Below are 27922 nucleotides of genomic sequence, written 5' to 3'. Positions count from 1 at the left end.
TCTAGTCGCGTGACCCAAACGTGATGCATGACCTCATCATGTCTTCACGTTAGTGAAGAGAGAGGGTGAATTAGGGGCGCTAGGTCCAACTGGTTCATGAACATAGAAAAGGGACCTCCCCCTCAGGATTACAAAAAGTAAACATCCGTGTTACCATATGGGAATAATAGAAAACGTGTCTAGTTTATTATCACTGAAGCAGTAATCCCCCCCCCATGTACCTACAGCGAGCACTATGTAGTGAATTGTAAAAAATATGAATTATCCCATGTAGCCAGCCGTAAATTGTCACATGTAGCCAGCCTTCCAATTCAAAAGAAGTTTGGGGAGTGCTCATAATATGAGAGCAATTGTTTACCAAAGTTCCATTATTCCACATGGCAAACCAGCTAACTCCAAAGGAAATGATGGGAAATGGGTATTCGCATACTTGATCGAAAAACATTTGACCTTTTCAATCGGACCGAATTCTTTTTGATTGTTTTTTCAGTTCAATTAAATATATTGGGAGGGGTAAGGGAATTGGTCAAGGTGGGGAGCGGGGTGCGTGGGGTTTCCCACCCACCCCCTGGCCCATTTGCGACCAAAAAAAAACAACCAAAAGAAATTGGGTCAATTAGGAAAAGGTCAAATATTTTCGATCAAGTAGACCTAATCCTGGGGAAATTCACATCATTACAAAGCACTGTTGAAAATCCCATTATTCCATGGAGTTTAGGCCTCGCTCAAATGTTTTAAGGTTGAAAAGTTCTTTATAGGCCAATTTCTGAGCTTCTTGTACTGTAGTCGCTCCTTGGATTTTATCCAGACAAAACCAGGACAAGTTATCTAAACGGATTTCCTTTTCCACAAAATGAGTTACCAAAGGAGCATTTAATGTCCTTGTTTGAATTTTCAACCGATGTTCATTAATTCTCAGATGGACTTCTCTTGATGTCTTTCCAACGTAGATCTTTTTGCATGGGTATAGCACAGCATAAACCAGATTTTTACTGTTGCAGGTGGTCAGGGTATGCAATTGCCATACTTTCCCCTCATGTTCGAAGGCCTGAATTTTCAATAAGTACTTGCATGCTACACATGAAGTGCAGGGATAATGTCCATCCACTTGGAACACGATGGACATCAAGGGTAGTTTACGTTTTGAAGATATTCAACTAGCTTTTGTGAGCTTCTATTTTAAGTTTCGGCTTTTTTCTTTTTTAAAGCAAATAGCGGTTTCTCCAGTTTGACTTCTACTGTATTCAAAATTCTCCAATTTCTCCCTGAATTGCCTCACAATGTTGGCAAAATGTGGAAGAACAGACCAACCGATCCATTGAGGTTGTTTTTATTTTAGGGAGAAATAAACTGTCCCGATTGGTAAATCTCACCCTATTCCTACAGTGTCGAACCAATTGTTTAGGGTATCCCCGTTCCAACAGTCTAGTTTGTAAAATGTCTGCATGAGCGTTAAATTTAGCAATATCTGTTCCGTTTTGTCGTAGATGCAAAAACATACATTAAGGTAGATTTTGTCATAGAATTTTAGGATGTTGACTGACAAAATGTAGAGTAGTATTTCTCTCGGTCGTTTCCCTAAACAATTCTACTTAGAGACTGCCTTCCTTATGGAAAATTGACAAATCCAAAAAAGATATTCTATATGCAGAGGGATCATATCTGAAATGCAGATTCAAATCAATCCGATTCATCCAGTCGACAAATTGACTCAAGATCTCTGTATTGTCATTCCAAATGATAAAGATATCGATGTATCAATGGTACAATGTGATGGACTGGATAAAGGAATTTGCATCATTTAAAATCAGCTGTTCCTCAATGAGTGCCATATAGATAATGGCCAAATTGGGAGCAAAAGTATAGCCCATGGCCGTACCTTTGCACTGCAGGAAAATGTCATCTTTAAAAGAAACTATTTTCCAGCACCAATGATACACAAGCAGTCAGAAAATCTGTCGGTACACTGCGAGGAGGTGTTTGGCGTCTATTTAGCATTATCTCTAAACTATGTATTACTTTATGTTGAGGAATGTTCGTATGCAACGCCTCTATATCCATGGTAACCAAAAGTTGCTCAGATGAATCAAATGTTATTCTTCAGCATGGGGTCTGGCATGGATTCACCTGCTCATGAATATTCCCCATCGTCAGGCTGGGAATCCTCAGTAAAAGAAAAAAGTTTCACTTTCACTAAAAACCTCTATTTCTCCTCTAAACCAATCACTGTCCTCTGGGTCATACTACCCCCATCAAATGACAGTCCTCTCTCTAAGCCCCTCCTCTGGCAGCCATCTTCAGATTTTTACCGCACGCTTAAGTGTTGGGCGTCCTCGAGTTCGCTCTCCAAGCTATTTTGTATGTTTTTTTCCTGTTTTTCAACAAAATTCTATTTTTATTTCAAAGGATCCTATGTGCACTTTCCTTCATCTGCCAACAGTGGGGACCTGTTGTCGGTGAAGTTACGCAACCCTCAAGGGCGAAGATCCATCGAGATTCTACAAGTCAATCTTGGGCCTACTTCGCGCCCTCCGACCATGATTGAGGAGAGGAGGGAGTCCATCTTCAGGCCCTGCACCAAATATGGGCTACAGAATGTGTTTGTAGAGAACAAGCCCCTGCAATGCCTCTACTGCCTGCACCCAGGCCACAAGGAAGTAGAGTGTGAGATATGCCTCAGTGTTTCCAAGAAAAGGACAAAGGACAGTCCTAGTGGGCTGGCGGCATGGCTTAACATGAAGAAGGCCCCTGACCCGTGCTCTGAGCAGGGTCATTCCTCGTCCAGGACCGGCCAGTCCGAGGAACGGTCTTTTAAGACCTTTGAGGGCGCCTCATCCGTGGGGGCCCAAGATAAGGCCAAAAGCCGCAGGTCCGGCTCGCCAAAGTGGGTCCCAAGTGGATAGTACGCGATCAGGATCACCTTCCGCCTCCATTGCCAGCATACCTTCAAGCTTCTCTTCAAAGAGGTAGTCCTCTTATCCGGCTAAACTACGGGAGAAATCCGAGAAGCCGCGAACGGAGGAGAAGGCTGTGCAGCCCAAGCATGCCAATAGGTACAGGCAATGATCTTGATGGCGACTCCGTTGACGTCTACTACCACCACGGCAGCTACGGTGCTGATCCTACAAGGGTAGCTCCCACGGCCCAGAAAGTGTCCCTTCCCCAAAGGCACAACAACGCTGCAGTCGCTTTGGCAAAGTCTGCAGGCTAGCCAAAAGGGGTGAAACCGGCCCAAGCCCTGGTTCAAGACCCTCAGGAAGGAAAAAAGGTGGGGGGGCAAGGAGGCCCCGAAACAGCCCTCCCAGGCCATCACCCAAACCATGGAGGTCTCGTCCACGGACGACGAAGATCAAGAGTCCTTAAATACGGTCCATGAGGACGGCGACGATGGCGCAGGGCCTAGTTTTCCTGTTTTGCCTTCTCAATGGATATTCTGTCGACTCTACACACTTTGGTGTCACTGATCCAGATGAGGATGCCTCTGGCGTTGTTACTGGTGGTCCCCCAGGTTCCCGATCAGCCTCCAGCGAAGAAGAGGAACCGTCATCTGATGCCCCCATATCAATCTACTCCACCACGTCGGGCCCCTTCTCCCCCAGCAGACCCAGTCACGGGTACGGAATGTATACGGCCACGACGACGGCAGATGATGACGAAGACATTGGATTCTCTGACAACTATCCAAATCCAGCTTAAAGACATCGCAGAATGCGCTGTTCCTGGGTGCCAGACTCACTACAGTGCCTTGCCTAGTGTCACCCTCTGAGTAGAGGCTGGCAGCAATTCAAAGAAAGGTGCAATGGCTGTCGTCGGCGAAGACAGTCACAGTGTGGGCCATCTAGTCATTACTGTGCATGATGTCCTCCTGCATCTACCTCGTCCGTCTCTGCAGGTTGCCGATGCAACCAGGAATTTCTGGATGCCCGCTGAATATAGGTGTCTGGGAGCTTCAAGGACAAGATCGCCCTCAATGAAGAGTTCCGACGGGTTATAGAGTGGTGGGGTTTCTGCTCCAACATTGCCCAGGGCACAGGATTTCAAACCCCCCCCATACCAGGAGACAGTCACCATGGATGCCTCCCAAGAAGGTTGGGGAACGCACACTGGACGTCTGCACACCAGAGGCCTGTGGATTCCAGAGGAGAAGGATCTGCACATCAACATCCTGGAGCTAGGGGCAGTATTCTGGGCCCTCAAGTCGTTCCTACCGTCTCTGAAAGGCAAAGTGGTGAGGATCTTCATGGGCAACACCACCACCACCATGTCCTATATCAGGAAGCAGGGGGGGGGCACTCTACCGCCGGCGCTCCAAGGAAGCGCTGGGATATTCCTCGCCCCTCTCCACCTCGCTGGAGTCAAGAACACCGTCACAGACTCCCTCAGCAGGGAACTTTGCTCCTGCCACGAGTGGGAGCTTCGTCAGGATCAGGTGGACCACCTGTTCGTCAAATGGGGCAGACCCTAGATCGATCTGTTTGCGATGGAAGCAAACTCCAAATGCCAGAAGTTTGCCAGCAGATTCTACGAACAGCGGAGCCTGGGGCCACGTACTCCTTCCCGTGGGAAGTGCTGTTTCTGTACGCGTTTCCTCCCTTCCCTCTCCTGCTACGAGTCATCAACACACTTGGTGTCAATGCAGGATGATACTCCTCGCCCCGGTGTGGCCGAGGCAGATTTGGTATCCTGACCTCAGCCTGTCAGCGTCGCCTCCAGTGAAGTTGCTGGTTGCTCCTGATCTTCTCGCCAGAGTGGGAAGCGCAATCCTTCATCCTGACTCGGGATCGCTGAACCCGAGGGCTTGGCTCCTGCAGCCTTAGAGTTTGGAGGTTATGAGTTGCCAGCAGACTGCAGGGTGGTCCTCGCCATGGCGTTGGTGACCTTGAAGTTCTACTGCTATAAGTGGAAGTATTTTGCTATGTGTTACCAGTCGCAGAAGATTGCCCCTCTGAGGGTCACAGCCCCACAGATCCTTCCATACTTGCTATCCCTGGCAAAGGCTGAACTGGCACGCGCCTCCATCAAGGTGCATCTGGCGATGAACTCCAGGTCCCCAGGAAGATCTTCGCTTTGGTCCCACCAACCCGTCGACGGGTTTCTCAAAGGACTTTTCCGATCTTTCCCGTCTGGACTGGCGTGGGAACTGACAAGGCTCCTAGGGGCCCCCTTCCACCCTATGCATCAGGCCCCACTCCAGTTTCTCTCGTGGAAGACGGCTTTCCTTGTGGCCATCACCTCTGCCAGACGTGGGTGAGATCCAGGCCCTATCCTGCAAGCAATCGTACCTGACTTTCCACAAATTGAGGGTGGTGCTGCGTAAAAAACTTTAGTCTCACCTTGCGCAGGAAATACTTGATCTCACTAGTAAGTTGCATGGCACTTCGAGTTTGCGTAGGCACAAATGAGAGGCTGCGTTGTAATATTGACGTCTTTGTATCAGTCAAATCACGTGAGGATAGATTAAAAACAGGTAGAGATACTTCTACCATCAGTATGCTCTGTTGCAGGTCTGGAAGTCCCGGTGGTCGTCGTTTGGGCATTCTGTATGTGCATATGCTGTGTTGCCTGACCTTTTTGGAACACCCTGCGGCCACGACGACCGCCCCTTCCTCGTAAAGGTTGCCCACCAGATTCAAAACTAGGACCCGGTTGGTTATTCGCCCCTTCACTGCATGAGTTGCTTGATGAAGTTGTCTGAAAAAGTAACCCACTATTTTCTCCCTGAACTAAAGTTGTGGCCAGGGGTGGATTTCCAAATAGACTGATAATCGAAGTCTTCTGATAAATAAGTGATCACCACCTCTTTTTCAAAATCTGAAATGTCTTTTTTCAATGTATTGTTTTTTTTGTAGTAGTAGCCGTCTTAAATTCCACAAACTGTTGATTTGCAAGTTCAAGTTTTTGTTTTGCCTCTAATCAGATTATTATTCAGAAAAGCCCTCTCCTTCTCAGCTAACGTGTCTGCACTTTTCCAACTTACTTGTTGAGCTGTGGTAATAGTTAAAACAAGCAAATCAGAAGAGATACGCGAGTGCCTGGAGACTACCACTGGGTGGTAGCAGTGCGCGGTACAAATCAACCTAACATAACAAATCGCGGCTGCATTTGGTAGCAACTTGAGTAAACACGGTTTTATATTCGGAATCAATAAGAAAGAGGCATGGAATAATTTTTACCTGTAGTCTCTGTGGTATAATGCTTGATTTAAGATCTTTTTTAAGGACATGGCCATTGAATATCTTGCAGAATTGTTTTTTCTTTGTTCCAAGTAGTGCCTCACTCGAAACAGTACTATTGTCATTATTCGGTAGTTCTTAAAACAGGAAGGAACTTCAATAAATTCTGCTGTCTGTGCGTCGTGAAATAAATGGTGTCAGGGTCCACCATTATGAGGGAACTTAATTGGGATTGAGATCTCAGGTTGTGACACCCAGCTAAAACAATTACATCAACAATGCAAGATATAAAGGATGTGTTATTTAACAAAGACCTGAGTATAACCATAAACCGAGAGCAGGAGACCCCACACTCTGGATTGGGGAAATGCAAAAATATTTTTCAGAAAGCAGAAGTTCAGAGAACACAATTTACAAAAGTATCAAAATTAGGTATTTAATACAAAATATTGAATAAATCATGAACAAATCAAAAAGTTAATTCAAAGCAGGAAAGTGAAAGAAAAAAATTCACGCTCACATCTGTACTAGAAAACATACCTCAGTCCAAACAAACCTATCCATATCCACTACTCACAATCATACACCACAGACTTCCGATTGCTGACCAAACGTTGTGGTACAGGGCTTGTGCATGGTTTACTTCACTTTAGCTAAATCCGCATATAGCCAATTTACGTAATGCAGTAATTGGTCTTCAGAAACACGTTTCTGTCGGCACAAGGTAAAATGCATTAGGCAACCTTTTAAATGTATATACGCATTCATAAATTTACAGGGCGATCATCAAAGGAGCAACACATGTGCCCACAAACTGCATGATGGTTGCAGTAAATATTTTATTTGGAGCTATTCAGCGGAGTATTTATCGGATCCGTTTATTTGGACACATCTACAACACGTAACCCCTGCTAGAAAAGTCATATGGGGACTGTGCCCCCTGCCAGCCACCTTTTTTTTATAACATTACTCCCATGGAAAAGTGCAAGGGTAGTGGGGCTGAATGGGATATACCCTGTAGGGTTTGTAGTCACAATAATTTACACAACATTGAGTTTTGTCAACCGCCGTACTGGTGTTAAGTATACCCAGGGCCATATGTTGTGCATTGATATTTGTTATTGGGAGATGTTGTGTCTGCCCTAGCAGGATTAAATCTGGCCTCCAGTAGACTTGTGGGGACAAAAGTGTACAGCGAATGGCCTCATTTGGGCCACTTACAACAAAAGAAATTTAGGAAGCTGCAGCTGGGCTATGAAGTGCGCTTAGAAACAACCATTGGAAGCAATTCCTCATGGGGGAAAGATCAGAGGAAGTGCGCTGAGTGCTCTCAGTCTGCTGGTGGGGGCATCTTGGCTGCCTAATGGGCACCCCTAGGGACTCGGCACTAGGAACATCTTTAAAGGTGTGCATTCCCAGCAAGCGAAAACAAGCCTCTAGAAGCCTAGTGTCTGTACAGTACTGTCTCTGTTACACCAGGTGTTTGGGCTTACAAGGGGTGGCAGCTCCACACAGGGCACAGCCAAGAATCCCACCGAGTACCTGGGGTCCGTATGCGGCCTATTTGCTTTCGGGCTGTCCTGTCCACATCCCGCCATCAAGTAGAGTCCGGAAAATGTCCTGGCACAGTCCTCCACCTCCTGCTCATAGTGACTAGCTGGTCAACCCCCTTAAAGTCTGTGTGTGCTGCAGTTGTCCTGGTGTGCGCATAACCTGGGGATTTGTCCATCTTTGTACCAACATACAATTTGGTCATGCTCATTCTTTTTGCCCCTTTCCTCTCCCCCCAGTAAGGTGCAGAATGAGACCTGTCTTATTTTTGGCATAAAAAGGCAGCAGATTTATTTTCACATCATAGATTCCAAAACACTGCACACAAATTAGTGAAAATATTTCCGAAGGTGCAGCAACTGCTCCGTGTCCAAAAACCTGCTTCCCCCTTTTTCCAACAAAGTCCACAGTAGGCACAACTCCCCCAACCCTTCGTGTCTGAGCCCCGCCTGCCTTTGCAGGTGTTCTTGGGCTGGGAGAGCGCTGTTTATTCGGGGGAAGCTGAGCCCTTATTCCTACCACCAGACACCACTGCTGCTTAGACTCCCAAGAGGCGCTGGTCCCAAGAAGAGCGAAGACCCTTGCGGCTTTCCCATGGCTCATTCGGAGTCTGTCTCTTGTCATTGGTACCCAAACACTGCCTCGCCGTCCTTCGTCAACGGCCAGGCCTTGCCGTACTGCTATTCCTTCTGTAGGGTGGGTGGGTGGAAAACGAAAATCCTTTCCTTGGCTGCGGCGGGCGTCCTGCTGGGGGCTGGATGCGTCCTCCAGCAGGACGCCTGCCGGTATACATTGGGCTTGCCACGCCCCCCTCCTGTGTTGCCTTTCGCGGCCTTTGGTAGCGCTTTGGCGTGCTTTGCTATGACCCTCCCCCTTAGCCAGGGGGGAGGGAGGAGGAGGAGGACCCTGCCCTGGTTATCGGGGTGCTGGAATAAACCGAACTGCCCCTCCTCCTTCTTTGGGACCAGTCCCAATAGTGATACTGCAAAATTCTCCAGTGGAGGGGAGGTGAAGGGGCCCGCAACCCTCCCGAGTTTGATTTCCTTTCCTACTTCCTGTGCCACCACTTCCGGCATCCCCAATGCTGATTTCAAATTGTTGGCTTCCCTGCCAACCTTTGTCCCTGTGAAGGGAATCCTGAACCCCCACCTGAAACCTTCCCAGAGAAATTCTGCATCCGCATTGTTGTGGTGCACGTTTAGAAAAGGAATCTATGTATGCAGTTGAACTGGCGTAGGTAAATGGGTTTTAATCACGCTTTGCTTTATCCTTGGGTTTGGCACCGCTTCTCTGCTTCCCTTCACCTGAAGAGGAACTGCGATCCCCTGAGCTTTTGCCCTTTGAGTCCTTGAATCTACAAGCCTTGCCGAAGGGGCAGTGCCCATCTGCACATTTCCAGCAATCGGCCTGCTCCCCCTGCTAGCTGGAACGACTGTTCCAGGAGGAGTGCGCGCGAAAGGACCCCCTACCCCGGTGTAAGACTCTCTGCTTTTCCAGTATTGATGCTTCTCCCCTTGGGCCTTGTCCCCCGATTCCCTGGCAGGTACCATCTTGTCCATGTACCCGCCGACATCCACCTCATCCCAGGACATTGCGGGCCAGACCTGCATCTTAAGCCAAAACCCCTGTCGTAATTTAGCCAGCCGTCGCCGCCATATTTTAGATACAGATTGTGAATGTACTGCTCATATGCAATCGTTGCCGCTGCATCCTGCAGGAATTTCTCAATCATGATGGACGTATACATCCTAAAAGCCCTCAGCCAATTGTGGATAGTAGCCTCCACCTTCGGTCTCTCCCTGTCCCTCTTTTCCACTCTCTTTTTCAGATAACTCCCTTAACCCTTCACCCTCTGGTTCCATCCCCACCATATCCAGGATTTCTAGAAATTCTTTTTGCCATATCCTCTCCTTATAGGCCCTTGGTATGTGCCAAACCAAGGAGTTACCTGCAACCCTTGCAGGGGCAAAGCCTGGCATCGGCCTCCCGTACTGTGCCATATTGCCCAGTACTCCACCCTGCACCTGGTTGACTGCTGTTGCCGGCACCGGCTGAGCCCCCTGGCTGTCCTCACTAAAGACGTTACCCCGGGAACTGCTGCCCCTTGCCCCCACCATTCTGGCCCTTGACCTTGTGAGCCTGCTGGTGATGAACCAACCTGTGGCAAATGCTCAACCCCTACCACAGGGCCTGCGCTGGGCAAGGCAAAGGCTTGATTTTCCCCCAGAACCCAAGCCCCTCAACCCCAGGTTCTCCCCTTGGTGAACAGCCTCAGCATTTCTTCCCAACTGATTCAATGCATTCACATTACCACATAACATTTGACCATTGCCACCATTCCCACATGCTTGCATAAACTGCATGAACATACCTTTTACCAACTCCAAGTATGTGGGTCCCTCTGCTGCCACTACTGCTGAGTTGGCTACAGGAGTGGTGGGTGCACTTCCACGGTTCCTTGGAGCCTCAGCAGGTACGGGCACCGTCAAGGCTACAGGCTCCTGCGCCCGCCCCTGTCCTTTTGCACCAGCAGATCTGCGCTTTTTGGCAGCTCCCGCTTGCTGGCCTTCTCGGTCATGATCCTTTTCCTCTTAGATGCTGGCTCCTCTTCTTCGCTTTGCCTGTCTTCTTCCTCCTCTCCTTCTTCTAAAGCCTGACTCTCCTGCAAGGCTTCTTTGTTGGAAATGCTTTGAAACAACAGAGGTGTTGGAAATGCTTTCAAACAACAGAGGTGTATCGGCCCTCTGGCTGGGCCCGTCTGCCTCAACCACCAGGTGGGAGGCTACTAGATTCATCCAGTTAGGCCCATGCTTGGCTGCCGCCAACCAGGCCTTGGATGGGAAGGCCTCCAGGTCCTTCTCAGGGCAGGAAACCCTTCACCATCCTGGCCCTGTGTATCCATTACTGTGGCAGTAGCCTCTTTCTCCGTTTGTGCCTCCTGTTGCTCTCAGGCCATGTCTTCAAACTAGTTTATATCAGCCAAACCTATGCACACGCACTGCTCACGCAGCAGCCTTCCAGCCTATTCCTTGAAAATGTCCAGTACCAATTGTTTCAATGAGCTACTCTCCTTCCACCCCGTTGTTGATCCCTTTGCAAACTGTGGCTGTCTTACTTTAACCTGCTATTAAGCAATCTTCAAAACGTCCATGCTTTCTATAATGCGTGCGGTTTTGCTGCAATTTTCAATTTACACTTTCGGCTGCTTCCTCACTTTCACCCAATGCGCCCCAGTCGAATACAAAAAGCACCACTGTCCTTAATGCTTGCTGCCACTTTCACCCAGTGTGGCCCCGCTGCTCCCCAAAAGTGTTATCGTTCTTTAAATTTAATGCAGCGTTCAGCCGCAGCCTTCCGGTTCCTTTCACGTACAAGTATTACTGTCTATTTCTGCTTAATGCTGTGTTCCGCTGCAGCCTTCCCCTTCCTTCCGCCCCGGGCACACATCCGCCTACCCATGTTCAGGTTTGCCACCTTACTCGAGTTCTTCCGATTCCACCTGTGGGCTTCGGCAGCTCTGCGATCACCTCCCGGTGCCACGCTGCCTCTTACTCCACACGGGGCACCAGCACAGCACCACGGCTCTGGGTCCCGTGCCGGCAGCTCCTCTTCACATTCCCCGCGGCGTCTCAGCTACAGGAGTTGCTCCTGCTCCCACAATGTGTACGCCTCTCCTTCCAGCTTTCGATCGGTCCATGCTCCGGCAGTAGAATGACTGCACTCCTCTCTGAACGAAAGCCAAACGAAAATCCTTTCCTTGGCTGTGGCAGGCCTCCTTCTGCTGGGGGCTGGATGCTTCCTGCAGCAGGACGCCCGCTGGTATATATTGGGCTTGCCACGGCCCCCTCCATTGTTGCCCTTCGCGGGCTTTGGTTGTGCTTTGGCACTCTTTGCTGTGACCCTTCTCACTTACCTAGGGCAGAGGGAGGTGTAGGAGGACCCTGCCCTGGTTCGGGGTGCCTCCTCCATTTTGTCCTCTGTCGTCACCTTCACAAGCAGGGCTCTGGTTGGGGCCGTCCCGCAGAATAATCTGTGTACTTTGATCCACAGGGCGCGCAAGACTTGTCCTCTACCTTGGTACAGTGCAGTGATGGCAGCACAGTGGGTTTGTGCGCTGATCCTTGCGGCGTTCCTCATGGATGGTGTGGGCACACACAAGATCCAATCTCATCTGTTTCTGCTATCTCTGTATCATGATTTGGGAAAGCAGAACGGGTGCTTTTTGTTTCTTTGCTGATGTGACGACCCTTGGGACTACACATTCTCTAATTCCGTGGTCTGCAACTTGCTGGTCTCCCGACCGTTGGACTACAACTCCCATGATCATTTGCCACTGATTGCTGTGGTTGATCGGAGTTGTAGTCCAAACCATCTGGAGACCCACAAGTTGCAAACCCTTTCTTAAAGTTAGGTCGAACCTTTGTCTGCTCTAATGTTAGTCTTTTGAACACTTGTGCCTAGTGTGTGCTGCAAGCCAACAGCAGTAAGCACACACTTTTTTCCTCTCACTGTCCATCTTAGCAAGATGTGTGTGCTACTGCTTTTGGTGCTCAGTACCCAGTACCCGCTCAAGAGGATAATGAAAGAATGTGATAACGTTTTGTTAGCAATCACAACTGGAATACTCGAATGCCACGATGGCCACATCTGATCATAGTGTTGAATGTGAAACAGTTGTTGCCTTGCTATGCCATTCATACTTTTAATCAGGTTGTGTTAGTCATTCGGCACAGATGTTGGCAGTTTGGCTAAATTTCCTACAACCTTTAATTCCCACCCACAATGCTTTTGATTACCATAACAATGTCACCCTTAACTATCTAAATATCTACAAAATGTACAAAATAAAACATATTGTTATATTTTAATATTCTCGTTTTTACAAAACGAGCTTAAAGGATAGTTCCGGGATTTTTTTTTTATTGTCCCTACGGTTCGGCCATGTGTTTTTAAGCGTAGATCGTAGAAAACTTTCCTATGGACCTTACCCGACTTTTCGTCCATTAACGCACTCGAAATCAGCCGCCATTTTCTGATAATCCTATCATTTCCCCCCATCGCCCTGGCTCACCTGCTTTTGCGGCACTAAATCAAATCCCCCGCCCCTGAGCCTGACATCAGCAGACGCGTACCGCCCATTTCCCAACGCCAAAGCACGTTTCGTGTCAACAATCGCTGCGCCTCAGCTAATGAAGTGTCACCATGGAAATGGCAGGACGCCTCTTTCCTCTATAAGTATAAACACACCGTTTCACAACACACAGCAGCAGATTTTCGATTCCATTACTCTCTCTGTGTTACTTTGAGTATTCTGTGACTCGTTTCTGTGCTCTGGTCAGCTACCTTCGCCGCTTCTAGGCCTTGTGAACACCTGTACCATCTCTGTAAATTATTTTACTTTCTTTACCACACAATGGCTACAATAATGCCGTATATGTACGAGCCCGAGTACACCGAGCAAGAACTACTGGAAAGGCAAGCATGCGAAAACGATGGGGATTCGGACGGCAGTTGGGAGGACCAGTCAACGGATGAAGAGCCTGGACCATGTCGCATGGACGGCGTCTCCACCTGGTGCACGTGCAATCGGTGCGAGCTAATGCCAACTGAGGAGGAGAACTGCTGCTGCCGTGAAAATTCCGGGTGCTTGGCCTACATTTCGGAAGGCGAGCCAAGTCCGCAATGCATCACCGAGCTGCCAGAGTTCAGGAAAGCCTGCCTCTCACGGACCGTGTTGAGGATGATGATGGTGCTTATGCACGAACTTCGCGGCACTGTTTGTCCGCGTAATCCGAGTAACGAGTAAGTATACTCTGGTTGTGATGTCAGTGATGCCACTACTATTTCATGGTCGTCTCCCACATATAAAATTACATCTACATATCATTCGAATGCATGTAAATTGGTTCCATATTGTGCATTTTCTAGATAGAATTTTTTTCAAAGCAGAATGACATTTTTTACCTGAATCGACAGTGATAAGAAAGTTTTGTCATTTTAATACAGTTTGCATCTTTCATTTTCACAGGTGGTACAGGCTGGTGGCCTATCGTTGCTTCACTTGGTGGCTTCACGGGAGGCTCGGACACCGCGTTCGGAGAGTAATACCTGCCTGTGCGGTACTTTCCATTAGACAACATTTCCCCAGCGACAGTGGACAATACCGCGGATTTTCCCTGGATGTGCTGCAACCGGAACTTTACAATGTGTAATGTTTATTATTTATGTTCAATTGAAATTAAGATCTAAAATAAAACCCAACATATATTTTAACAATGGTTGTTTTGATTTTTTAAATGAATCTAGTGTGTCTCCATTGAATAGTCTTCCTGTGCCTTGTCTTGTCACACCACATGTCTCCGGCCAGCATCCTCCCTCACGCTGGCCGCCCACCTTCAATCCACATAACTGTTGAACCCATATGCAGCAGACATACATATGTTATTTTGCGGGTTGGCATCAAGCCTCCCGGCCTTGCCTCCTCCCCCAAAAATACTTACCACACCACTTTGTTCAAGCGTTGGCAATAAAAGGAAGGCCGTTGGATTTTATTGATACAAAACATGGTTATAGGTAAATAATCCATATGGTTGATCATAATAAATCATCCTTTTGGGCACCGGGTACAGAGATGACCCCCTCTGGCCCGTGCCGCCTTGCCACCACAGGCCAGCCTGCTGCTGACTAACTGCCTAGGCATCCAGGGTCTCCAGGGTGAACTGCACCCATATATTCTCCTGGGAGGGTGAGGTATTTATAAACTCACACCCCTGCCTTCCATGTACTAGATCCTGCAGCCTGCCTCTTACATGCAGTTAGATGGCCTCTCCTTGGTGAGGCCCTGCGGCAAACGAGTCTTGTCTGCACGACCACCGCCCCAATCCACCCCCCCCCCCCCCGCCCTATCAAAGGCAGTTCGCACCGGGGTACTTGTGCTGGCAAGTGGAGCTGTCAGGGAGCGATAAAGGCCAAGAGGTGCCAAAGACCATGTACACTTCAAAGTGGTCTATAGAGCATGGGTTGTTGTTCCCATGTCTACCTCCAGACCCCGTGTCTCCTGCCAAGCATCCCCCCTCACGCTGGACGGCCCCCTGCAATCCACAGAAGTGTGTCTCCATTCACGAGTCTTCCTGTGTCTTGTCTGCACGACCACCGCCCCAATCCACCCCCCCGCCCTATCAAAGGCAGTTCGCACCGGGGTACTTGTGCTGGCAAGTGGAGCTGTCAGGGAGCGATAAAGGCCAAGAGGTGCCAAAGACCATGTACACTTCAAAGTGGTCTATAGAGCATGGGTTGTTGTTCCCATGTCTACCTCCAGACCCCGTGTCTCCTGCCAAGCATCCCCCCTCACGCTGGACGGCCCCCTGCAAACCGCATAATGCCACGACATATACACGTCATTCATTCACAAACACACCCCTGTTTCGAATTCTTTATAACCCACTTCATATTCTAATGAGAACTTCTTTGCGCTTTGCTAGTCAACCCGCGAAGGTGCTGGTTATCTGCTCTTCGTCTCTGTGAACTTCCGTGACCACTTCGAGGAAACTCGTCAGTTTGCAACCTGTGAACTGCTCCCTGTTCTACGACAAGAAACTACTCTGATCCCTGCATCTAACTGTTTGTTCGTCAAGGTAAGGCCATGTACCATAATCATTTTGCGTCCAACTTCTTTTCGTTCAAGACAGTACATGCAAGGAACTAGTCACATGTTCTGAGTTTAGTCAAATTATCTTTCTATTTTTTTAAAGTTATTCAAATACTTATCCACATGTGAATAACGTGTATAGTTCCAAGAACCAAAACGAACCTTGCATTGAACCTTTTATGTGTCATTTAATTTTTTAACACATTGGTATTCATAGAGAATTGTTGATCTTTACTTTTCAGAACTTTCCACAATGCCTGCCTGTTCCATTGGCGGTTGCCCTTCGAAGACCCATAATAAATCTGAAGGTACTATAATGCATGTTTTCCCTAAGACAATAGATCAGATAAGAGAATGGGTCCGATATTGCGGATATCCACCGTCTGAGCTTGAAAGTAGAGTCCTAGAAGTCTTTGCGGACAAGAGGGGTGATCGATACCGCATCTGCAGCAGGCACTTTTAGGGTGTCCAGTCAACTCGTCGAAAAAAAACTGGTCGACTGCAATTTGGTCGACTGCAATTTGGTCGACTGCAATTTGGTCGACTGCAATTTGGTCGACGCAATTTGGTCGAAAACCAAATGGTCGAATTTTTTTTTATTTATATATTTATTTTTCGGGTTTTCGTTTAGTTAAAAAAGGGGTTTTTAGAGAAAAAAAGGGGGTTGGGGGGGACCCCCCCAAAAAAAAAAAAAGGGTTAAAATAAAAAAAAAAAAATTTTTCGACCATTTGGTTTTCGACCAAATTGTTCGACCATTTGTCTGGTCGACCAATTTTTTTCGACGAAATGTCTGGCAACCGTCTCTCAGACATGTACTCCACATCATTGCTAATAAAGAAGAACACACCGCGAGCGAGGCGAAAATTGCTCTCAACCGCTATTCCCACTCTATTCGTCCACATCCATCCACTGGTGAGTCAAGTTTACGTATTTATCTCTCGGCCTTGCGGTAGTGTGTAGCATTGGCTAACAATAATTTCCCCATTTATGTATCCACTCAATATGAAGGCGGAAGATTCTCCATCCGTGTCGTTATTGCAGTCATCAGCCACTTCAAGCGCCTATCGGGTAATCTTACTTAGCTATTCTGCCACTGACTTGTTTTAGGCATGTAAATCAATAGTTTTAATTTATCGTGTGATTATTTTACCTAATGGTACACCCTTGTACTCGTCCTCTAGTCTTTGTTTTCAGTTATAATTATTGTTATCCAAAATAATGCAAGTACTGTCTTTCAGGGAGATGCTGAGGAGTCCAACGTATTGACGACAACCGTTCATGTCACTCAGATGCTCGAGGTACGTTTCCGGACAGTTCCATCGATGGAGATCATCAGATCTTGCATTCTTGTAGCGTGATTGTTACACACAATGTTTCTTTCGTTTTTAGCCATTGATCTGTCCTTCTGTCGTCGCCCTCCTATGTGTCTTCTTTTTTCAATATTGTGTTCATTACTAATGAAAGTCCTATGTTTCAGGGAGTCGATGGAGCATTAGTCCAAGAAGAAGGGGGAGCATGCAGTTACGGGTCGGCGCAACAGCTTGCAGAAGTGTGCACCGCAGTTACATCGTCCCTTGATGTTCTTATGCATTTCGAGGTATGGATACTGACAGTTCGATCAAGCGAAATCATATGACGTGATTACATCCGCTATACTTCCTTCTTTATTAACGCAAGTACTATGTTTCAGGGAGATGACGGAGCTTCTTCTACAAGAACATCACCCCTAGTAGTTGATGCAGATATCTGGGTGGTGACACTTCCAACGATCGAGCAAATCGAATCATATTTAGATATCCATTATTTATTTTAGACAACTGATCATTTGTGCAGGTCTATTTAGATGAGCCGTTGACGCCTGCACAAAGTGTATGTTCTTTTTAACAAAATAGAAAACCATACTAATGCAATTACTGTGTTTCAGGGAGTTACTGAAGCATCATCTTCAATAATATCATCAATGGGAGTCTATGAGGAGCCCGAGGTATGGATCTTGACAGTTCCATCTAACTAGATCAACAATGCGTGAATAATTGTCGTTTGAATGTTCTACACAAAGTGTTCATTCGTGTTTTGCTATTGAGATGTACGTGGGTATTGGTCCCCAAGTACATTTTGTGTTTTCAATATTATTATACATACTAATGAAAGTTCTATGTTTCAGGGAGTCGATGGAGCGTCAGTGCGTGATGGATGTGCTTATCATGAAAATATAGTCGTTGCATCGCAAGAGGAAGTGGAGACATGCACACACGAGTCGGAGCAACAGTGTCCCGATGTTGAAGTTCGAGGCAAGAAAGTTTCAAAGAAAAGAAAGCAAAAGAAGGTTAGTGTCCTGGTCACTATATTATGTTGTTTTTCACTGTTAATAGTTCAATACTGTAAGTTGTGTTTAAACTGAACATCCCTTTTCCAATCTGTCCTCTAGTTACGAGTGGGTGTACGAACTAGATCTACACAGACGGTGAAGCGAACGAGAGATGTTGCTTGTCAAACCTTTTGGCAGGGACTTGAGACTGGAGATGCATCGTGCCAATGGGAAGAATATGAAGTGATTGACAACGGAGCTATATCACATCCAGCCATTGATAGTGAATGTCCTCCTGGTAGTTCGGATGCAGTCGGAGATCAATTCACAGAATCCACACCCGCAAAAACTAAGACCGCGAGAAAGTTGAAGAAATTGTTTTATTCACCCATCGCCGGAGAAGGAACAGATGTTGCAATGGAAGAGAATGAAGTGGACGACAATGAAACACCATCAATATCACTGAACATAGCGGAAGACGATATCAGAGATTCTACCTTTCATGTGAGTGACATGTCCTCAACGTTACAGGCCGAACCAGCTGGGATGCAGAGTGACAGTATAAGGAAAGAGGCCAAATTCATTGTATTCGATAGTTGTTTGATTGATATTATTATTCGGATGAAATGTGGGCATTCGGTTGGTGGGGAAGTATGTGGGGAGCCATTGATTAATGTGACTCGTGCAATTCGAGGCACTAACCTTAAAATACATGCCACCTGTACAAAATATCCTTTCTCATGGTCTGCACAACCCATGCTGGGGCGACTGCCAGCAGGCAATCTACTTTGTGCAGCGGCCGCACTTTTTAGTGGTTCAAGTTTTAAAAAGTTAGAGTCTTTCTTTCAGTTTGTGGGAATCCATTTCATTGCGAAAACTCAGTTCTACAAATACCAAACAGATTATCTATTTCCAGCCATTAGCGAAGCTTGGAGAATGGAAAAAATGTCTATTGATAGTACATTCGCGGGCAAACGGTTCAGGCTAGCCGGTGATGGACAGTGCGACAGCCCAGGATTTTCAGCCAAGTACTGCACCTACCACTTTCAGGACATGGAAAGTAAGAAAATTGTGAGTTCGGTGGTCGTGCAGGTGTCACAAAGTACATCCTCAGTGGCCATGGAGAAAGTTGGCTTTGTAGCATCATTGCAAGAACTACAATCGCGGGGAATGGTGATCGACCTGATAGCCACGGACAGACACGTTTCAATTGCCAAGACAATGAGAGAAGAGTACAAAAATATAAATCACCAATTTGACGTTTGGCATCTTGCAAAAACAATCAATAAAAAAATGTCGGCTGCGGGTAAAAAAAAAGATATGCAAGGTATTTCACAGTGGTCCAAGTCAATCAGCAACCATCTTTGGTGGAGCTCAAAAACATGTGGAGGGTCGTTGGAAATTCTACTGGAAAAATGGCGGTCAGTAACGTTACACTGTAGCAACGTTCACCGCTGGACCACAAACCAACATTTCCACAATTGTGAACATGGCCATTTGTCCACAGAGGAGGCACGGAAGAAGAAGTGGTTGATTCCTTCATCACCCACTCACAAAGCCATTGAAAAGATTGTATTTGATAAAACTATAACAAGAGATTTGAGGGGACTCACGGAATTCTGCCACACAGGAGATTTGGAGGTGTTCCACAATATGTGCCTAAAGTACAGGCCAGAACGATTGCATTTTGGCATGGAGGGCATGATAAATCGGACTCTTCTAGCAGTCTTGGCACATAACCATAATGTTGGCCGTCAACAAAGTAGGACGACCGGAACTTTAGGGACGCTTCGCTACAATAAGGCCTTCACAAAAAGAAGTAAACAATGGGTTATCAAACCAGTGTTTGAGGATATGCAATATGACTTTATTGAGAGACTTATTGTTGATGTCCTAGATAGGCACATACATGGAGTTGTGAACGAACCTGTGCAGGGGACAACTGCATTGCCACCCAACATTGCCTCTGTTCCATGTCCACCTAAAGAAGAGCTCATTGAGAAATACACATCACGGTTTAAATGATTGTAATTTGATTGTCTGTTCTCTCGAGTCTCCTCATGTCGCAGGCCCATTGAATTGGGTGGAGCTATGTATTGTGTAAATAAAAGTGATTGCTCTGTGAGTCCTGTGAGATGGCCGTACACTGAATGTAGCTAACTAGGAATGTGTGCTCGTTCAAAGTGAAGGTCAGCTGCTTTGATTTTTTTCTCGGGTGCCGGAATGGCCCACGACTCAGTATAAGGTTCTATTGTTATTTGACCTTGACAGGCCGGGACCATCCCGAAAGACTTCTTTTTGGGGGTGTGGGGCAATAACGTAAGAAACGATAATGAATATAATTTCAGAAACGAAAGCCATTTAATGTTCGTTCATTAGAAGAAATAACGTCGGCATAGAAGGAGTGGTATTTCGGGGCTGCCCTACGCACAGACACAATGGAAAATGCAAATATAATGTAAGTAACTCTTTAGATGAGTTTATACCGCAATTTAATTACTATACAGTAGCTTTAAAGACGGGTTAAGTTGTACTTGTTCGTTCTATGTGGCATATTGTTTTGTACCGCGCACTATCTTGAGGAGGACCATCTCCTTTTACGGAAGCACCTCAAAACCTTCCTCTTTGCTTCTGCTTTCTCTCTCCCTCTCCCCTGCTACAACTGGTCCACTGTCTGCGACCTCGGTCCTGGGCCCTTCCACTCTCCACCTGCACTGCCTCCCTGTCAACCCCTGCACTGGGGGACTGTCTCAGTATCCTACAGCCCCCCCTTGACGTATAATACCCAGTTGCACTGTCCTAGCTATGAAATAATTTCCCGACCTAATATATAAAATGAATAATTTTAATAAAGATCTGATGGTGAGACTAATTTCATTTTTTATGTTTTTAAAACAGGTACATCCTTCATTATTGTATGTGTCACGAGTACCAGACACCGGCGGATGGCTTTTATAACCGCCAGTTGCTTCTCCGCGTGAACAACGTTACCACCCTGACCATTTTATGGGACGATCGCCAAGTACAAGTATGCCCTTACGCGGTACTAACGGCTAGATGCAACATACAGACCATTGTGGTGGCCTAGTGCCTCGTTGTTGGAACAGCCATGCGATTATCAGTGCGACCGAAGAGCTTATTTTATCGTAAACCAACACCCTGTGTACTGCACACGAACATCGCTTGCCTCAAGACGAACTATTTTGGATCGAGAGCAAAGAAAAATGCAAATCGCAGAATATTCTCTAAACATTTGATGTCCAATAAATGTACTTTGCCAAATGGACAATCTTGCCGTTTGCTTTTAAACCACAGTTTCATATTCCGAATTGTGGCGCTGTATTGTGAGACGATCTAAGACCCTGTGTACAGCAAAGGAACATCGCGTGCCTCAAAACGAACTTTTTGGAACGTGAGCAAATAAAAATGCAAATCGCTGAATATTCTCTAAACATTTGATGTCAAATAAATGTACTTTACCAAATTTACAATCTTGCGGTTTGATTTAAAAGTACAGTTTCATATTCCCAATTGTGGCGCGCTGTGTTGTGAGCTGATCTGTGTTGGTTTCCGGGTTCTGTGTGTAGTCGCGTAGAAGACGCCTGGGCGCGTTTGCCTACGCAGCACAGTCACGTCACGGATAGAGGCAGGGAATATGAATGTTTTCATAAAGTCTGTTTCAGGGGCGGGGGATTTGATTTAGTGCCGCAAAAGCAGGTGAGCCAGGGCGATGGGGGGAAATGATAGGATTATCAGAAAATGGCGGCTGATTTCGAGTGCGTTAATGGACGAAAAGTCGGGTAAGGTCCATAGGAAAGTTTTCTACGATCTACCGATTTATGCTTAAAAACACATGGCCGAACCGTAGGGACAATACAAAAAAAGTCCCGGAACTATCCTTTAACAATTGTACAATGCCGAAAAAAACAAACAATTGCAAACGAAATAGCCAAACCAGTTGGCTTTGCCAATGCAAGTTATTTTCTGGGAGTATTTGCCTATTTTTAGGGAGTAAAAGTGGCTGATACACCTCTTATCTGTAGGGCTGTGTAGGACTATTTGAGATGTTTGATATAGGTGAAAGAGTTGACCAGTTTCCTGGTTTTCTTTTTCTGGTATTGTTTGCTTTCCAGTCTTGCAATGCTGTGGCTTCTGGAGTGGCACTGCCTTCTGAAGATGTCTAGCTTTGCCTTGAATGCGATGCAGGCTGTATTGGCCATCCTTTTGGTTATCAGAAGCCAGTGTAGTTCCCTGTGTGTGCGAGAAATCTGTTTGAATTTCCTGGTGCCAGATTAGTCTTGCTGCAGCATGCTGTAGTGCTTGGACCTGGCAAGTTGGCTCGGTATGAGGGAGACATTGGTGGTAGGCAAAGTTCAAGACGGTCTCCCTGAGCTCTTAAAACCTTGCTCTAGTAGTGAGAGTAGTGAGGTCAGGATAGTATTCAATTATTTGGGATTCTGCTATCTTTTTAGGGACATCTACATTTGTTTGCCTTGTCACGCTTTTATTTTTAGGCTCCCTGACTTATTTTCTTAGACAGAGAGACTTCTACTGGAGACCCGCGCACTGCTTTTAAGTACATGCTCCTTCATAGCCCATAAAGCGTCTTCAACCAGGGTGCTTTTTAAACCCCCCAATTGTTAGCCTAATGGTGATTTTATATCCCCAACATAGGTTTTGTGTTTAGGCTGCTGACGGCCACAATCTGGATTTTAATTCTCCTGGGGTTTACTCTAAGCCAATGTACAGCATTAGTAATTCAATGTACCTTTTTGGTAGCCATTGGGGTAATAATCCTTTTTTGTGGTCCTGCTGTGACATTGTTTCTTGGGTATTCCTTTGTTTTGGGAAGCCACAAGGCAGGCCTTGAGGGGCCATTGTGCAAACATGGGCTCGCCTTGAGCACAGTCCTGCACCCTGTGTTGTGGCTTGGACTGGTGTCGACCAGAACCTGGGTCTAGACATGCTAATGGACAAACTGTGTGGGCTGTCCGGAGTGTTGGGCAGTTTTTATGGCCAACCCGATTGGCTGGCCACCATGTGATTGGTGGGCTGGCTTGTGCCACCCCCTGTGTGTATAGGATATCGAGGAGAGACCCTGTTGCTATGCTCTGTTCTGTCAGATTTTTGAGAGTGCAGCAGGTTTACTTACCCGCTTGAGGATTTTCACAGTGAAGAGGCCACATTGCAAGATCCAAACCGAACTGTAATGGTGGAGGCCTGTGTCCAGGTCTTAACTCTGGTTCAGATTTTCAGCAGATGGAAATTGTCCCTGGGCTGTCCGCATACTCCCACTGGTCCTCCACATTCGCTCATCAGGCTTCCAAAAGCTGGGACTCTTTTACGGGCAATTTTACATTTACTGCATGGGTCTCCCACCCTGGGTTTAGTAGCTGCTGTCACCTAAATTGTTGATGGGTCCCCATTAGCCCACCTCAGGAGCTTGTCTGGGCAGTCCTTTGTCCCCCTCACTTCAGTCTTCCTTATGGGACTGGTTTTCGCTGCTGGACTGCCTTCCTTTATCCTTGAAGCCACCAGAACCTGCTTACCCATGTTCTTGCGTGCTGCTGGAGCCACCTCCGTTGTTACTTTCATGTGTTGCTGGTGGGTCCCTTTCCAGCGACGGTGAATTGATCTTCTTTTTGGCTATTGGCGTCATTGTTGGCCCATTCAGAAGGTGCTGCCTCTGTTAGTGCAGCTGTTGACGTATAAGACAAACATATCCTAATTTGTTTAGGATGGCACCGTGGGGCACCTCATATAGCGTAATGTTTCAGGGTGGGAAAAACTGTAGGCTACATTCTCTGCCTACTCATTCCCCTTCCTATGTCAGGTTTACGACCATAGCTCCAGATAAGATTTCGTAATGTGAGAATTCTTTTCTCTTATTTTGAAGTTTGGAGTAAAATGTTTTATGGAGTAACATATAACCCACATTGCAAATGGGGGTTCTTTATAGGCGAGAAGAAATCCATTTAATTCTAGAATAGACATCTGTGTGTAAACCATACTTCTTTCCACCTGGTTATTCCTGACAATTAAAGGGTGCTTTTATTTTGTTCTTTTTTTGTTACCCTTCAGATCAGGCAATAATATTGCTAGAGCTCCTTCCTGTTCCATCGCCCTCATGGTACATTGTTTCCTATTTTCTGCTGGGAACATTTGGCTATTTTTTGGGAGAAAAACTGTCTGGCCCTCCACTTCTCTGTAGGGCTAGTTATGAGTGTTGTCACTGCTCTTTTCGTAGGGCAGCGTAATGTTGATGATTACCTGTGGCACATGAATTCTGATTATCATGAACTGTAGTGCAGCAACTCTGATGCAGTTATTCTCCTGACACATCAGTTGTGTGAGGCATGTTGCCCTGGCCCCTGGACTACTTTATTCTAGTGGCACATGAGCTGTTATTGACATGATTTCAGGCGTGCTCCACTTGATTGCCATTATTTTGTCTGGTAAACAATGTATCAGGCCTGGTTTTGTTTGCCAGCCACGTTATGCTGAGCGTTAAATGTGTTCCTTGTGTAACACTTTTTATGATGGGCGTTTTTTTTCCAGTGACTTAAAACATGTAGCGCGAAATTTTGTTATGCTTTAGGAGCACCATTAGAGCCAGCAATACAATCTTTGTTTTTTAGGCAATAGGTGTGGAAAAATAAATATGCAAATCACATTAATTCTGATTTGGAAAGAATTGTAGTTAGGGAGGAGGGAAGTTCAGCCCACACTCCATCATAGATTATAGGTCACTAATTATGCATGCTCACAAAGTGGCTTACCTCGTTAGTCAGTTGCACACATGGAAAATAATGTGTGCATGAAATAAAAAAAATGCACACTTGGAGAAAAGTAATTAGAAGGAACATTGGTCTAAAGTTTAACAATTGTTTTTGGTCTTTTACACCGTCACTACAAAGGTGGTAATTCAATAACAGAGGTGGAGATAGCCAGATGGTCAAGAGAACTTTCAACCGGATCTGAACCACATTCAGCCAGGAGACAAATGGATGCAGAGAAAAGTACAAAAAGTCCTTTAAACTATCTGGATTGTGCAGAACCTTCTCTGCTTTCGGGTGTAGGGCTTCCCATGTATTACCTTTTGTTGTTGATCTAATGTTCTTATATGCATTCTAGACTACCTGAAATGGGGTGAGAGTACAGAGTTACAGTAGTGAACAACTAGTACTGAATTATTTTTGAAGTTAGATGTTGATTCTAAAATCAAATGTAGGGTTTCTGGAGTAGTGGACACAGTTTAACCAATCTCACTACTTAATGTATCTCAATCAATTCCTGTAGATCCACCAGCTGATGAACTGCGCCGACTAATGATGTTGCATGGAGGACAGTTCCATGTGTATTATTCCAGGTCCAAAACAACGCACATCATCGCCACAAACCTTCCAAATAATAAAATACAGGAACTGAAAGGAGAAAAAGTTGTTCGCCCTGAATGGATTATAGAAAGGTACATGTGTTTAACATCGCAAATGTTTTATCTTCAGCACAAGTTCTGTTTTAGTGTTTTGTTTTCCTTTGTTCTTACCTCTACCAACTCAATCCCTATTCTTTAACCGAACTCGGCACCTACAAGGGTGAAGTACCTAAGACGAGGGCATTTCTGCAAGCTAATACTTTATTTTGCTGATTCAACTTTCCACTCCCTTACCATTGCAGAAACTCCAACACAGTGGAACTGGTCTGCGCGTTCCATTGAATGAAGTGTATCTGCATTCTGCCTTAACATTGATTTATACTGTTTCACCATGCTGCTAGCTTGTAAAGACTTGCTTGATACAGTCAGCCTTCATGCTTCTGTACACTACATTAATACAATCATGGAGATTGTTCTAAATGTGCACACACTTTTCAAGCTATGTACCTAACCCCATCTGCAATGCTCCAGATAAGATTTTGAGGTGGGAGTATTTTACTCCCAATTTTTAAACTTTGAGAGTAAATGTGATTTTTAAGAGAGTAAAAAAATGACTTCTCCTTTGCAAGAGAGTAAAATGTATGTGACATCCAGCCAACGTATGCAAACACTGTATGGAAATAATTACGTAGCGGCAGCTTTCTGCATTGGGACCGAATACACCTTTCATTATTTCTCTATGGTCTGGTTATTCTATCTCTCCTGTATATTTTTAAATGTTGAAAACACAAAAACCTATCCAATTACATAGTAAAGCAAGCATGAACTGTATTGTCTGTTTTGAAGTTCGATAGCAGAATTATCTTTTGATGTTTAATGAAAGTCCTCATTTCCTGGAGCTATTACTACCTAATGGTATGCCAATGTTTTAACAGTGCAGAGAGGCAAGGACTGCATGCTAAATTCTATATCTAATCTCATGGCCAAATTGTTATTTATATAGCGCTTTTGGCAAAGCGCTGTACATGGAGCATATTTATCACCAAACCGAAGTCGTACTCCTTTATCGACCTTCGAAAGGATGAAAGGCTGAGTTGGCCTTTTTCGGGATTTGAACCTGCACCCTACAGATCACAGCAACAAGTGTTCAACCGGCTGAGCTATTTTATTGGCTAACATCCTTCAGAGTTCGACTGAGGTATAAAAATCACAGTGCCTAGATGTTGGACGAAGCATGTATGAAGTGCTACATAAAGTTAAATACCTATCTGGATTATCACGGGGAGGTGTTTTGCTGATTATCTAGTTCAATTTGAAATGTACCTTTCATTTGTTTGTTTTTGAACAGCGTCTGCACTTCCTGAAGAGTCAGGTTTTGGATGTTTTAATTGTAGTGTTGAAGATTTGAGAGACTAGAACACCTGTGATTGGTGTAATGACAATCACTCACCCTTGTGCAAAGACTCTGTTGCCACTGACCCTTTATGGTGATGTACTCCCATTGACTGCAATGTTGAATGGATGTAAACTAGACTGTGCATACTCATCATTTTACACACTGTTTTTATAATTTGAGTGTAAATTAAATTATAAGTGTAAAAATAATCTGCCTGCGCATGATTATGCACACAGCACAGGAACTCTGAAAAATACAATTGTGCATACTGGTTTGTTTTCACTGGAGAAAAAAAGCATAATTTGTTACAAAATATTAATTCTCAATTGTAACTTAGTTTTCTATCTTATTAATTTTACAATCCTAAAAAATAATAGTGCTAGGAAAATAATGCACAGTGCTTCTGTTTGCTCCATGAGCAGCAACACAGCAGAAGCTAAATGGAAATAAACCATTCCTTCAACCACAGCGTGCAGTTTCCTTTTTTGAAAGGCTTCGGAGAAATATATTCTGTTTCAGAGGCTTGCAATTACATCCATGTAGATAAAAATCAAAAGAAGCCTTCTGGTTTCCGTCAAGTAACCTGACCTGTGCACTGCCCTCTGCTCTAAACTTGTGTGCAAATTTACACAGGAAAATAATAAAGCTGACGTATTTACAAGATTTTCATGCGTAAAAAGGCCTCGTATGTACCTCATATAGAGGCCTGCCTATCTGCTTTTCCGAATACACAAGAAAGGCTAAAAATAACTACCAGTTCAGAGTGCCAGCCTTTGGCTTGAGCACCTCTTCAATGGAATTCCCAAAGTGCATTGGTGAATCCTTAGCTCATAAAGAAGATGGTGGCTTATGCAGAGGATGTCCTAGAAAATAAATCTGAACAGTGGACATTGCAGGCCTGTTTTGAAGCCATATTGCCACTGTTGTAATGCTGTTATAATGGTTTAAAGCGGAGTGAAACTATGATAAAGCAATTATCACAGACCTTATAAATGCCACAAGGCAGCACCAGTGAACAGTGATTAAACTTGATGGGTAAAATTCTAACCTAATATGTTTTTACCAGAGTTCAAGGTAAGAAACCCAGGGTTTGGCTTCTTTGAGGGAGTTTGAAGAGTTAGTCAAAATTCTCCTTAGAGAAAGCAATGGGCTTGATACCAGAGGCAGTACTTTAGTCAGTGGCGCTGGCAGTTTGGGGGGGATCCCAGACAGCATTCCTATGCCCAGGTTTAACCAGCAAATGCAAGGCACATGTACTTTCAGGATAGAACATTTATGCCCAATGTTAACAAATGGATCTCATCCCAAAGTGACTTTAACAGGCATGCAAACTAGCCTCTCAAAACCTCATCTGAATGGACAATGACCCTAGATAGGCATAGGTAAGGTTAGGCATTCAGGGACAACAGTTCACACCATAGATTCTGGTGTTGGTGGTCCAGGGTTCTTGGGTGCAGCGTGTTCTTCTTT

At 45.5% G+C, this 27922-nt stretch overlaps 1 protein-coding gene across 4 annotated transcripts in view; it reads left to right on the top strand.

Annotated features, from left to right (window-relative positions):
* REV1 (REV1 DNA directed polymerase) overlaps positions 1-27922 on the top strand; it is a 1193441-nt gene that overhangs the window by 103161 nt on the left and 1062358 nt on the right. For all 4 annotated transcript variants that reach the window (XM_069636691.1, XM_069636693.1, XM_069636692.1 and 1 more), the window contains one exon: positions 24981-25149. In XM_069636691.1, coding sequence (XP_069492792.1) covers positions 24981-25149 — 169 coding nt within the window. The remainder of the gene's footprint in view (positions 1-24980; positions 25150-27922) is intronic.

This window comes from Ambystoma mexicanum, chromosome 7p (assembly GCF_040938575.1).
Source record: "Ambystoma mexicanum isolate Mex_15411 chromosome 7p, UKY_AmexF1_1, whole genome shotgun sequence".
NCBI lineage: Eukaryota > Metazoa > Chordata > Amphibia > Caudata > Ambystomatidae > Ambystoma > Ambystoma mexicanum.
Note: the sequence above shows the minus strand (reverse complement) of the source record. Positions and strands in the feature narration are given on the sequence as shown.